The sequence below is a fragment of the Cololabis saira genome, chromosome 5, assembly GCF_033807715.1.
Source record: "Cololabis saira isolate AMF1-May2022 chromosome 5, fColSai1.1, whole genome shotgun sequence".
In the NCBI taxonomy this organism is placed as follows: Eukaryota; Metazoa; Chordata; class Actinopteri; order Beloniformes; family Belonidae; genus Cololabis; species Cololabis saira.
This window is the reverse complement of record NC_084591.1, coordinates 34,290,254-34,304,595: the sequence shown is the minus strand read 5'-3', so window position 1 is coordinate 34,304,595 and position 14,342 is coordinate 34,290,254. Positions and strand designations below refer to the sequence as shown.

At 37.5% G+C, this 14,342-nt stretch overlaps 1 protein-coding gene across 2 annotated transcripts; it reads left to right on the top strand.

The window, feature by feature from the left end:
• The first annotated feature begins 1,310 nt into the window (after positions 1 to 1,310).
• On the top strand, positions 1,311 to 10,329 carry pias1b (protein inhibitor of activated STAT, 1b). Of its 2 annotated transcripts, none has more exons than XM_061721766.1 (14): positions 1,311 to 1,355; positions 2,637 to 3,069; positions 3,236 to 3,320; positions 3,880 to 3,927; positions 4,325 to 4,415; positions 4,519 to 4,653; positions 4,753 to 4,858; positions 5,299 to 5,372; positions 5,669 to 5,829; positions 6,027 to 6,160; positions 6,245 to 6,413; positions 6,494 to 6,630; positions 6,741 to 6,778; positions 8,321 to 10,329. In XM_061721766.1, exons 1-14 carry the CDS (start codon positions 1,311 to 1,313, stop codon positions 8,645 to 8,647), a joined length of 1,983 nt encoding a protein of 660 aa, XP_061577750.1. In that variant the 3' UTR covers positions 8,648 to 10,329. The 2 variants fall into 2 exon arrangements, with proteins under 2 accessions (XP_061577750.1, XP_061577751.1); XM_061721767.1 differs by having other exon boundaries at positions 1,325 to 1,355; positions 2,751 to 3,069.
• The last annotated feature ends 4,013 nt before the right edge of the window (positions 10,330 to 14,342 follow it).

The window sequence follows — 14,342 nt, the reverse complement described above, 5'->3', positions numbered from 1 at the left end:
CACAGAGTTTCACAGAGTTTATTACCAATAATTTAAAAACACAAATAACAACCAATCAATCAATTGGTTTGTAAAATGGGACTCCCCAGAAGCTAACTGTATCTTATGAATAGGGGCCCAGTCACACAGAAAAACAACTATAAATTACACATATAATACATATACATATAACCTTATAACCTAAAAAAAAAAATAAAAACGCACAATAAAACCCTGAGACCTCCTCAGATTTCCTAGATACAAAGATATTCTTGGTATTGGTACATAAACATAATTTAATAAGAAGAGACATAATTTAATAACAATTTTTGTTTTAGTCTCTCTTTGAAAATTGAGAGAGATACAGACTCTTTATAGAACTATCAATCTCATTCCAAATTTTTGGACCTTTGCAGGTTACACTGAAACTTGTACATTTCAGTTTCCTTTTCTTTCCCTTTAAAAGTTGTTTTCCCATTGTGGTATGTTCATGAGTGGGAGCATAAATGGGGATGAGATGACAGTCTGTCATTGAGTCTAAACACTACATTATACATTACACAGGCATTGTGGAAAATGTTACACTCAGCAAGTTTCAGAAGCTTATATCCATAAAAAAGAGGATCAGAGGGAGCATTAAATTTGCTCCATGATATAACTCAGATCACTTTCTTTTGTAAGATCTGTAATTTGTCAACATTTGCCGACAACAAGAACCAAGCAAGGTGAGGCAGCGTTCAGTTATTCTGCTCCTCACCGGTGGAACAAACTTCCTGTAGACCTGAGGTCTGCTCCAACTGTCTTAGGCCTTTAAACAGTTATTACACACTCAGAACACACAGTAATATTGAATTACTGCCAAATATTGAAAGTTGAAGTTATATTGGGGAAAAAAATGGACAGGAGCACTGATTCTTTTCACATTTGACAATTCTACAGCCATAAAATCAAAATAAATCCAGGCGGCCTGAATGTAATTACAGTAGTAAGGAGGTTAAAGCAGGCCTAAAAACGTTACTGTTTACTGAAGCGTACTTACCTGCTGTACTCTACTGCCATTACTTTTTAATAACTTGTGCTTTTTATTATTTTACCTCTTTTCTTATCTTTTATTTCATTTTATTCGTTTATTAATGTTTAATTGTGTCTTGCCGCTTTTAATGTTGATGTAAAGCACTTTGAATTACCTTGTGTTGAATTGTGCTGTACAAATAAACCTGCCTTGCCTTGCCTATGATTGGGGAATCAGCGCCCCCTGGTGTCTGGTTGAGAAACTCGCGCCCGGCGGCTGCAACACCTCTACATGTCCCTCGAGGGCGACTTTGTTGCGCATGCGCAGCCAGTGTAACAAGATGGCGGAGAGTGCGGAACTAAAGGTAAAGCGGGTCTCTACATTAACCTGACAAATACAGCTTTTGGAAACCGGAATTTGAATATACAATTCTATCATTATTCGTAGAAAGCAGAGACGTCAAGAGGGTCGTTATCGGCGTGTACATGAACGAAAGAGCGAAGCAGGAGAGGCCACACAAACTGTTAGCTGGCTGGCTAGCCCGTTAGCATTAGCTTTGTTATTGTTCCGTTAGGATCCATCTGCGCTCGATCTCTGCAGGATGTCACACGCTGCTCTCACCGCACATGAAACCTGCACACCCGTCATTGTTTTCCACCCGGCGGCAGCACCGGTGTCAGCTGCTTTGTTCTAGAAACGGACCTGTGTGCGATCGACGGGGCATGTTACAGAAAACGGGCCGTGTCTATTCCCTGGAAGCCGAGAGAGTTAACTCTCTCTGGGGTCTGTCCTGACTGATGGATGGCAGTCCAGTGCATGTACTCCAGGTTGGGGGAATGTATGTAAGCGATATGCGTTGAAAAGGACGAAAAAGTCAGGATTGACGAGCTGCTGCAGGACAGGCTGGATATACATTATCTTTCTGAATTAATACTAATGTTGTATTCCTTGTCAACTGGAAGAAAACTTTTACCTTATAGTTGGCGATCTTTTGTTTCTACCTCTGAATTCTAAAACAGAACAGGTCATATCTGAACATCATTCCTCCTTTTGCAACAATAAGTTATTTCAGCTGAATGTCTGATTGTTAAGCAAAGTGGTGTAACTTTAAGTAAGCTGTTTATGATCATGAAAGACACTCGTTTACTTAACCATTGTGGACATTTTATTTTAAAGTTGTGTTCAAACGCTGATATTAAGTTGTTAATGTGTGATTTATTATTTCTAAAAATAATAACATTCCTCAAAAAGAGAGGAACATTAGTAGCTGCATATTGTTATGTAACATAATACCAAAAAAAATTACAATGCACCCTCATTTGGTTGTTTAAAAGAAGAGTGTTGAGATTCTGTCATGTTGTACTTTTTGTTTCTTTTACAACATGAGCTCATACAAATTCCACATTACTATTTCTGCTATTAAAGGTTTAATCAACAACTCTGCACCAAAAATGCTTTTCTGCATGTTTGTAACTGAAAATCCTTTAACTGTGGACAGTTTGCAAGAGGTTAAAAAATAAACTTTATAAACAAAAGTATATGTTCTTTAGTAAGAGAGTGAAGAAACCTCTATACAGCATGTATTAGGAAAGTATGTTTGCCAAGTTAATATAGATCATTTTCCCCACTCTTCTTTTTTTACCAGCAAATGGTAATGAGCCTTCGAGTTTCCGAGCTCCAAGTGTTGTTGGGATATGCAGGACGAAATAAGCATGGACGCAAACATGAACTTTTGACCAAAGCTCTCCACCTGCTCAAGGCTGGCTGCAGTCCCGCCGTGCAGATGAAGATTAAAGAGCTCTACAGACGGCGCTTCCCAACCAAAATGGTTTCCCCAGTGGACCTCGCTCTTCCCAGTGTTCATTCTGCATCCAGCTTGCCTGCTGGCCTTGCACAGTTGGGATTTGATGGCCATGGTTCTCCATCACCGCTGCTGCCCGTTTCTCTACTTGGACCTAAGCATGAGCTGAGCCTGCCTCACCTCTCCTCAGCCCTGCATCCTGTACACCCTGATGTCAAACTCCAGAGATTGCCCTTCTACGATGTGCTGGATGAGCTCATTAAGCCGACCAGTTTGGGTGAGTCCACAGTTTCTCACTCGGCTGTTTGTCTAGTAATAAGCTTTATTTGTGAAAATCACAAGCATTCTTATTTAAGATATCTAAACACTGGATTGTGGTGCAAGTGCTCAATAATTTATGTTGGTTATCCTTTGACTGTATGTTTTCGTTTTCTTTTACAAAGCTTCAGACAGTAGTCAGCGGTTCCAGGAGGCGTGTTATGCATTTGCGTTAACGCCACAGCAAGTTCAGCAGATCAGCAGCTCCATGTAAGTGATAAAGCAGCCTTCTAGTATTTGTTTCAAAGAAATGAAAGAAATGTTACTATCAAACTCTTTAAAGGTTGATTGTTTTTCTGACACATAACCGTGGGAGTAAACATATGCACTCAAATTGTCCTCTGCGTTGCCATTTATTCACGTTGAACAGGTTAACATCAAGCGTTGCTGAACTGATTTAAGAGTTTGCTGTGTTACAGAGGGAGGACTGACTCTATTAAAAGTTGGGGGGGTTTCAAGTTTTGACCCTTCACCCTGAGCATCGCTCAGTCAAATTGTGGTTACAAGGCTAGTCCTAGCCAACAGAATTATACACAGGGGTGGGAGAGCCTCAAAGCACGTGGCTTATTTGTGTAGCAAGGCCGGGGACATTTTGATTGGTTGTTTATAGTTTATGTATATGACAGAGGCTCATCAGAAGCCTCACCCATTGAGTGTTAACGCACCTCGCTATGTTAGACAACGGTTTACATACATGATGTTTTTGTTAAATTGTGTTTTGAATTATTCTGACCAGTGTTCTGACTTGTTTTTTTTCTAATCTCTTAAGGGACATATCTGGGACCAAATGTGACTTTGCTGTTCAAGTTCAGTTAAGGTGTGTTTAATATATTATTATCTTGGCATCAGATTCATCGATGAATTGTCCTATTTAGAAAATATAATATAATAATAATCACTTGACTACTATTGTCTTGACGTTTTGTGGTTTTGACACATTATCTGCTTCTAAAAAATTCCATTTAATATCTTTCTGTCAGTTTTACCACAAGTTTATAGCTTAAACTAATTATTTGTAAACTGAGCAAAACAGTAAACATAAAACAATATATTCTGACTCAAGCAAATTCAACACTTTCCCAAGAACGCTCAAGCCAAAGAGACACATTTTTACTTGAGCAAGTAAGCGAATGAGCGAGCCAGTTATGAAAGCGTTGACAGCTGTTGTACAAAGTGAATTTATGGTATATATTGTTAATATTCTTCATTTTTAGATTCTGTCTATCAGAGACAAGCTGTCCACAGGAGGACCATTTTCCCCCGAATCTGTGTGTGAAGGTGAACAGTAAGCCCTGTAATCTCCCGGTGAGTCCAAAGACTTTACATGCTGTCTTGTCAATTTCAAAGATATTACATTTATGTTTATTAGATTTAGAGTTACACAAGTTCTTTTTGTTGTTGCCTTCAGGGATATCTTCCTCCCACCAAAAATGGAGTGGAACCTAAAAGGCCTAGTCGCCCAATTAACATCACATCTCTTGTTCGGCTGTCCACCACTGTTCCCAACACAATTGTGGTGTCCTGGACTTCAGAAATTGGGAGAGTGAGTTCCCTCATTCAGGATATTATTTGCCTTGATTAGAACAGGATAAAGTAAAACCCTGACACTCACCTTTTCTTTTTCTTTTTGGTATAATTTCAGAGTTTTTCCATGGCAGTATATTTGGTAAGACAGCAGTCGTCTGCAGTGTTGTTGCAAAGATTGCGGGCCAAAGGGATCCGGAACCCTGACCACTCGAGAGCCCTGAGTAAGTTGGCACTTTCATCTCTTACTGTTCGTAATAACTAGTGAACGGAGCTTCATTGTCCTCTACCTGACAGGAGAACTTTTGAAACAAATCCCATTAGGCATTTTTACTAATTTTATTACATTGATAGAGTTGTATTAATTGAATAAACAAAATGAAAAGTTTTGAGAAGGCCTTCGGTTCCACATGCGTTCCTTGAAAAGTTGCTTTGTTTTTAAGTTATTAACAAGGCCAGCTGCCATTCCACCTCATTTTCACAAATATCCCCCTCCTTTTTTTTGTTTAAAGTATGTGGATAAAATATGTTATAAATGTTATAGTTTGTGCTTTTTGTTGAAGCAATATTGATGAATGATAAGTGATTTGCTCAGTTGTTGAGGGAAGTGTCCCACTGGTTATAATATTTGTTTAACATTTGGTTTTCTTCTTCCATCTCACAGTCAAGGAGAAATTGACAGCCGATCCAGAGAGTGAGATTGCTACCACCAGTCTACGAGTCTCTCTCCTGTGTCCTGTAAAAAATAATTTCACCATTATTCTACTCAAATTTTCTTGTTATGAAATAATAGCCTGCTAGAAAAAGAACTTAATTCCCAGTTCCTGGGACATACAACTTTTTTAGTTACTAAGAAATGAACTGATCATTCAGATAGGAGGGAAGCATAGAGAAATGGGGGCATTTGAAGCTAGAGTAAGATTTATCATCAGACTTGAAATTATATTGTTTTTCCTAATAAATTCTGTCATTTAAAATAAACAACCACTGGTCTATCCTTTAGTGCTGAAATTCTTGTCTTTTTTGTGTTCAAGCTCGGAAAAATGAGGCTTACCATCCCTTGCCGAGCAATGACATGCTCACACCTTCAGTGCTTTGATGCTACACTTTATATCCAAATGAATGAGAAGAAGCCGACATGGGTGTGTCCTGTCTGTGACAAGAAGGCTCCATACGAGCACCTCATTATTGATGGGTGAGTACTGCCCAGATTTACTCTGATTAAGCATAACATTGTGGCCACTTGCATAATAGTTCTTGGTCCTTCTCATGACTCCAAAAGACCTGACCAGTCAGGTCATGGACATAGGACATCTAATGGCCTGATGAGTGCTGGAATTATGTAATTTGTGTGAATGGTATTGAAGTCGACTTTTTTTTTCTCTTTAACAGGTTGTTCATGGAAATTTTGAGTAGCTGTACTGACTGTGATGAAATCCAGTTCAAGGAAGATGGAAACTGGGCCCCCATGAAGTCAAAGAAAGAAGTGCAGGAGGTGTCTGCTTCCTACAATGGTGTAGACAGCGGTATGTCACCTGCGAATTTTAGTCTTGCAGTCTAATAATCGGCGTAATCAGTCAGCACAACTTGAGTTTGCTGTTTCTTTATAGATTCGTCGAGAACAGACGAGCACAAACGAGGATCTCATGACAACAACAAGAAAGTTGATGTGATTGATCTAACACTGGATAGCTCTTCCGAAGAGGAGCAAGATGATGAGCCACCTCCAAAAAGGGTCTGTCCATCACTGTCACCTGTCTCCCCACCTCCAAGCAAGGGGTAAGCCTCCAAATTATGAAGTGAAATGACCATTCTGTGTGGTTGGTTGTTTTGTCACTGACTTCATATAATCTCTGAAGAGTGCTGAACCTACACAACCAAGCCTCGCCTGTGCCCAGAACTCCCAGCATGCCCCCTGTGGAGACCAGCTACATTCCACCCCCACCACCACTTATCCAAGACTACCGTCACTATTATCATACAACGGACTTGCCAGGTAAACTGGATTTATAAACTTTATTAATTAACTGAATTTAAAACATGTTAAATCAGTTATAACTATTATGTTTTACATTTTTTGGGGGGGGTTTTGTTGTTTTTCTACAGATCTAAATTTCTTCTCCTTCCTCCAAGGTGACAATCAGGTAAATGAACTCTTGACGCATGTAGTCCCATCCTGATACTGGGGGGGGGGGGTTAGGATACAGTATATATTCAGCTGTTAAATGACAACTTATGATAAAGAACGTTTTTATCGGGCTATTCTGTTTTGTAAAATACACCCCAAACAGGTTTTTTTTTTTTTTACCTCAGCTTACAAACGTAATTAATTTTTGAAGGTGGTTTACAAGCTGAAAAGTTTGTATCTGCGAACAAATTTACCTAAAACAAATTAAGGGAAACATGAATAATTGGTTCCAGCCTCGACAAAAGTCCCCATTTTTGCAGGTTTGTAATTTGTGTTCACTTTCAACACAATATAAAGATATATATCAAACAAACTTAATAATTAAACACATTATATGAATATAGAGGGGAGGGTGTGTTACTGTTAGTCCACTACTGTCACTACTGGCAAAGCAATAACGCACCAAAAAAGAATACAAAAACACAGAAACCGCGAGATATCTCCACGTTTGTGTTATCTGGTTTGAACCGACTGCGTAACTGAGCAAGGAAGCAGGTGAGAGCAACACAGAGCCCTGACAAAACGGCGGCCAGCATACAGGCGTCATACTTTTTCAGGCGGCAGTTCGTAACTGAGATAGTTGGTTGGTGGAAGAGACACCGTATATGAACTTGAACTCTTCCCTTGTGTATTTTATTTATAAGTAGATAAATGTATATCATCATCAGCTTTTCTTTAGATTTATTTAACTGGATCTACACAAAGCAAAGTTTCAGCACCATTTTTTTCCCTCGCGTATATTTGTGATTCAGCAAAGAATATAATTTCTCTCCAGTCATCCACAGTCCATGAATGCTCCCTGCACTTTGCGTTTTTTTTAAGGTGTTGATTATTTTCCGTGTACGTTGAGTCTTTTACTCATAAGTTGTTTTTTGTGTACTTTCCTTTGTCAAGTCATATTGTTTTGTGTTCTCTGTTATGAAGCCATGACATCTTCCTGCATCTACCTGCATGCTTCACTTTTACAGCCTCTCAATTTTATTTGTACTTGTTCCAATTTATTTTTAGACACACTCAAGTGGGCACAAACAACATCTCCAATTTGACTTGTATTCATAAGAGTTTTCATAAAGCTTTTCATTATTTTATCTGACACTGTTTTTGTTGTGGTCATGTTTCTCATCAACCAGTCGGTCTGCAAGTTTGTCTTCTGTTATTTCTGCTGCAGGCATTTGTTGGACGAGTGCAAATTACCAGGAGATTGTATGTTTTCTTTCTTTATGAGACAGACTTGGTCCATACCTTTTTCATCAATATGACAGAAAATGTCGACTGTTGTAGCTAGCGCATTATACCTAATGATATCTTCCTGTCAGTGGAGTAATAGGAACTATGTATGGTTGTGATAATACACCGTGTACGTATTCGACTACTCGGGCCGCTGCTGTTTTGTCGTCATGGACATAAGACTAGAGTCTGCATTTGAAGGTTTTGCCAGCAGCCTGGATATCAAGTGTTTTGGCTGTGGAGTGACAGTAACTGTTTTCTGTCCTTACAGCATTACAACATGGTGATGGCGGCCGCAGCAGCTGCCTCGGCGTCAGCGCCGGAGGACCATGACCTGCTTCTCAATCGTTTTCTGCCATACAGCTCCTCTCAAATACTACGGGAGCAGCCAGGCACGCCCGGGAGCAGCACGCTGGCAGCCACCAACGGAGGGAGCAACAGTGGCAGCACCAGTAGTTTAGTGTCTTCCAGCAGTCTCCGGGATCGGGACAAAGACAGAGACAGCCATGGCATTTCAGGATTGTCAAGGTCCTCGGTGGAAGCTGCTGCGGCAGCAGCCATTTATGGCTCCATATCTGACGTTATCTCTCTTGACTAGATCCACACAGAACTGAAGGACAACGGAGACCTCGGACAGGAGTTCATTGTAAATAATAGAGGAAGACGAAAGAATACAGCGCTATGTACAGAGAGGAAAATCTATTTTCAATTTTACTTATATGTATATAAACTTTGGACGCTTCTCGTCCGGTGAGTTACTTCAGTTGATATTTTTCTGTGAATACTGAAGACCTTTTCCACACTACTTCATGTGGTATTTGATTATATTGTAGCTTTTGTATCTGGTTTTTACAGTTTTGTTTCAATATTTCATGTCAATGGCATTATGTACGTATACATGCACAGAACCTAACAACGCAACACCTTATGAAACATATTTAGAAGATAAAGAAAATGGGCATCGTTATCGGGAGTCAAGGCGGGTCAGCAACACAGGAAAATGTGCAACACTTTTTTTATCTTCTAAATGGTGTTATTTCTGTCAAAATGTTTTGACAGCAGAGAAATCCTGTCATTTTTGTCATAACAAATATGTAGATTTATTTTCTCAAAGACATTCATACTGTGGTTATTATTTGAAAGGAATTATTTATGATGTAAATTATGTTGGACGTGCTGTTTTTAAAAGAAGCATTCCCTATGCCTCTTGAAACTATTGCCACTAGAAAAATACAAACGCAGTTGCGAGATCCTTCTGCTGTCAGAACAGCCCCCCCCCCCACCCATGCTTCTTTAACTCACTTCAAATATGAACAATATTTAATTGCTCAGGCTGTATGTAAAATACATCTAAATTGACAGTAAGTTGCTGTGTAAATGAAGGGCACTGGAACAGCTAGCACCCATTGGAGGTTTTATTATATATGTGATATAAAGAGCATTGTTCTCTTTATATATTACATAAACAGAGACTTGAGAAGTTTAGCTTTTTACGTTAATGTATATGCGTTTATTTTGTATACTCCTCTTATGCATACACAGGAAACTGCACATGAGTGACAGGTTGGCAGATTTCTGCTCCACTCTCAAGACAAGGCTAGTTTCTGGTCTACTTGAAAATAGTTTTTGAAATGCTCCGACAGTTGCTGGAGTTTTGGTGGATTAATTATTTACATTTCATTTCAGTTTATTACATTCATCTTGTTCTGTCTTAGCACTTCCCTTTGTTTTGTTTTCTTTTTGTCTTTTCTTGCCTGATAATGTCTGCGTGGAGCAGTTAAGTGTTAAATTTAACACTTGAAGTAGTTTTCAGCTTCATTTGTTTGCCAGTTAACTGAAAGCTAACCTGGTGGAGTGCCGTAGCGCGGCCACAGGATCCATAGTCTATTTTGGTGTTAAATGTATTTGCGACAGTCTTTAAGATAATTCTGATAGCTTAGTCTATGAGTGAATCACAACACGTATTTTGGCCAAGAGGTTGAAAATCATTGAAATTATTATAGTCACCTCCCCTCTTCCTCTGATTTTTGTTTCTTTCTTTTTTTGGACTTGTGCTTACAATAGGATTATTTATTATCATATATATTTTCAGCATTTGTTTGATTTGTGAATATGCATTGCTGTCATTGTATGTGATATTTCTTTTGTAATTATAATATTAATGCTATTTAAAGATGTCACTATTGCTTGACATGCATTGTAACATTTTCAGTTTCTGTCTGTTTTGCTATCAGATGATGTCAATAACTCAATAGAAGCTTTGATCATTTTGAAAGGCTACGAGGTCTACTGTGCTAATTGGTTTCAGGAAGACGTAATCCCACACAGGAAATCAATCTCCTGATGGTTGATTAGTGGACAGTCTTGATTCAAATCTACATGTAAGTTACAGGGGTTGGCAAAGGAAATTGTAGTCAAGTAATCTTTTAAAAAGTGAAGTGTGATCCAATAAGTTATGACATGCAGCATAAATGTAAGTTATCTAAAGTCTGAAATGCTGCAGCACTGAGGAAATAATAATTGTGTGTGTGTGTGTGTGTGTGTGTGTGTGTGTGTGTGTGTGTGTGTGTGTGTGTGTGTGTGTGTGTGTGTGTGTGTGTGTGTGTGTGTGTGTGTGTGTGTGTGTGTGTGTGTGTGTGTGTGTGTGTGTGTGTGTGGAGCAGGTCCACTTGTTTCTGGTCTGTGAAAAGGTTTCCACCAGGACATCGCAGAAGACGTATCCAACAAAAACATGATTTCTAAGTGTAAACGTAACAGTTTGGAGAGAGTAATTTTCTTCTGCCGTTAAAAGTTTTGAGGATTATGTGTAATCTTACATAAAATCTACCTCTAGGTGCTGGATTTAAATGAACATAACCTCTGCTCATATGGTTGTCATTAGTTAAAAGTAATAATCATAATAACCATTATTTAACTAGTGGGTTCAGTTGAGAAACGGAGCCATGTTGACATGAGATATTTGTGTCAACACCGGTGTAATTCATGTCGTGACTGAGATTTTTAAGCACAGAGACATAATTATGTGTCACTGTGTTCTGATCCTACTTCATGTCAAGACTGCAGATTGACCTTAACCCACATGTGCATTAGTACTAATGGGTTAGTACTATTTTTTTCTTTTTAACAATGGCCAAATCCAAAACAATGAAATCTCATTTTCATGAGGAAATGAGCAGTATTATCTGCTCTGAGACAATGAGTCCCCTTGAGAAGGTGACTTAGATGAGCTTAAATAACAGAAAAAGGGGAACGTAAGTACCTGGGCGCTCACCTGAACAATAAACTGGGCTGGACTGACAACAAGGATGCACTGTACTGAGGGGGCTGAGCTGGCTCTACCTCCTGAGGAGACTACGGTCTTTCGGAGTGAAGGGGGCACTTCCCATGGGGACTTTCTATGTGTCTGTGGTGGCATCAGCCATCCTAGATGGTGTGTCTGCTGGAGCATCACAGAGAGAGGAAGAAGCTCGACAAGGTCCTCAGAAAATCCAGCTTAGTGAGGGAAGTGGGTGGCAGAAAGGTCCTGACTAAGGTAATGCCTATGCTGGACCAGGAGTCCCACCCCCTGCAGGAGTCCCATCTCCTGCAGGAGGCCCTGCCTGCTGGGAAGAGCAGCTTCAGTGACAGACTGATCCACAGGTGCTTCCTGCCTGCTGCTGCCCGGCTCCACAACACTGTCAGTACTGCATGTACACATGTCCATCATCCATCTGCTCCCATCCAATATCCTCTTATAATGTGAATCATCACAAGTGCAATATACACTTGGCACTTTATTGAATATTCATATGTCTATCTCATAGCCACATACTCAAATTATCTTTGAATATTTTTATAAACGTTTTTATCTTTAATATTTTAAATGTTTAAGTTCTTATTTATTTTAGATATAATTTTGTCTTTCTTATTTTACTGCTTCTGATCATGTCTTTGATGTTGTAAAAAAAAAATGCAATTTCCCCACTGTCAGACAAATAAATGTTTTCTTCTTCTTCTTAGATGTGAATTCCAAGAATTGTGTTTGCTGAACTGATAGCCTTCTGGATGAAAGTTCAGTTGTCTTAGTTTGAGACTTTGACCAGTGTACAAGTACAAACTGCAGATATAAAACATTTCAGTTTCCAGCTGTGAACTAAATAGAAAAACGTCACATTTGGCATTTTCATGGTATCTTCCCCCAATGATGCAACTAAGCTGTCAATATGGTAAGCGCACTCCCAGGAGGAAAAGTGAGGAAACCTGTGCGAGTCATGTATAATTTAGTCCCATCTGCCGTTTCAAACTTGGTAAAAAAAAAAAATCCAGGTTAAAATGATGCAGTAAAAATCAACACAAGTTGTCTCCAGGCGCTTTCCAGTGACCAGAACATGACCCCCGACCGAGCAATTATTACATAAACAATGGCAAATAATATCTTGTGAACTCAACAGCTCAATGCCATTTTCCATTGGCATTTTATGACTATTTTTTGACTCTCAGTAACACGGACAAAGTGCGTCCCTTTTCAGCTCAATACGGGACGCTTAGGCTACTCATAAGGTATTAGGTTCATAAATACGGGACAATTCCGTTTTTCAAGGGACGGTTGGCAACCCTAGTTCACACTAAAATGAAAATAATAATCATAAATTTGACAAGTAACCAGTGAGTGGATACTGAAGTACTTTCCTGTCACACTGATACAAATATTGTGCTTGATCTACTTAAAAAAAAATAAGTCAACTTTTTGCATGAGATTATTATGTAGATCAAGAAATTCTAGTCTTTGTATAAACTACTTAATTTTATGAATGTAAATAATACATTTTGCAAGTACAGTCAACTTAATTGACTTTAAAAAGAAAAAAAAAGAAAAAAAGGAAAAAAGGAAAAAAATAGAAAACAGGAAAGAAGAAAAAAAGAAGAAAAGAGGGAAAAAAGGAAAAAAGAAAAAAAAGAAATTAAGTTGACTTTACTATCAAAAATTAAGCTGACTTTACTTGCAAATGAATTTTGTACATAGTAAAGATTAAGTAGTTTATACAAAGACTAGTCTTTCTTGATCTACATAAAAATCTCATGCGAAAAAGTCACCTTAATTTTTTCAAGCAAGATATTTTTACTGTGGTGTTCTACTTAAACAAATAAAACATGTTTCATCTAAACGTTGGTCAATCTGCCCAATAGATTAAAATTTTTAAAGGAAAAGTAAATACAACAAGATCATTGCTTGTTGTTTGTGTGTAAATAAAAAGATTTCCTGGGATTACATAAATACTGCTTGTTAAAGAAAAAATGCAAAATGTCTTGTTTTTTGAACAAATGCAGATTAAGTTCAAAACTAGATGTATTCATGTAAATCAACAAATTTCATTTTAAATTTTTAATATCAGAGGTTTAAATATGTTATATTTACATGCGCTTAGATTTATTTTTTTCAGTGTAGGTAATATAAAAAACTTTTATCTCTCACGATGAATTTATCATTACAGTTGTATCTTAAACAAAAGAAACATATAAACACTGGATGCAGGTGTGGACAATGATTGAATGAGTATTTAAAATAAATATATGGTTTATTTATGGGTAGCATACATACACGTTTCTAGAGAAAAAATGAAACTGGTTTTTGATCTTCAGTTGTAAAAAAAATAATGCGTAAAAACTCTCTGAAATAATCAAACATTGCTCAGAGAAATCTGTTTAAAAAGAGATACAAAAAATGATTTGTAAACAGGTACATGGAAGTGGAAATGGGTTAACGAGGAGTGTGAGAAACAAATAAAATAGGGAAAAATTGTATATTATACTTGCTTAAGATATGTTTAGATATGTACGGTATGTGGATATTTATGTAGTATATATCATATGTTGAGAGGGATAGTTAATATGTTATATATTTATTACGTATGAAGCATATATATATATATATATATATATATATATATATATATACATACATATATATATATATATATATATATATATATATACATATATATATATATATATATATATATATATATATATTTATATATATATATATATATATATATATATATATATATACATACATATACATATACATGGCAAAAAGTGTATACTTCTTCCTACTCCTTTTTTCAAACATACTGTTTATTTTTTATTTTATTTTTATTTATATCTTTTTATATACACGTTAGAAATAAAATTCAATCAAATCCATTCAATGGTAGAGATGCTAAAATAAAGTATTTTATTCTATAATATTTAATTAAAAATTTTTTGCGCGTGCCCGCGTCCTCGGGCACGTGCTCCCCGCGTCATTGCGCTGA

What these genes read in the sequence shown, in the direction of transcription:
- pias1b (XM_061721766.1), top strand. Translation starts at nt 1,311, where the DNA reads ATGCGCAGCCAGTGTAACAAGATGGCGGAGAGTGCGGAACTAAAG. An exon ending in CGGAGAGTGCGGAACTAAAG is followed by an intron (nt 1,356 to 2,636) that starts GTAAAGCGGGTC and finishes TTTTTTTACCAG; the next exon opens with CAAATGGTAATGAGCCTTCG. An exon ending in GAGCACCTCATTATTGATGG is followed by an intron (nt 5,830 to 6,026) that starts GTGAGTACTGCC and finishes TCTCTTTAACAG; the next exon opens with GTTGTTCATGGAAATTTTGA.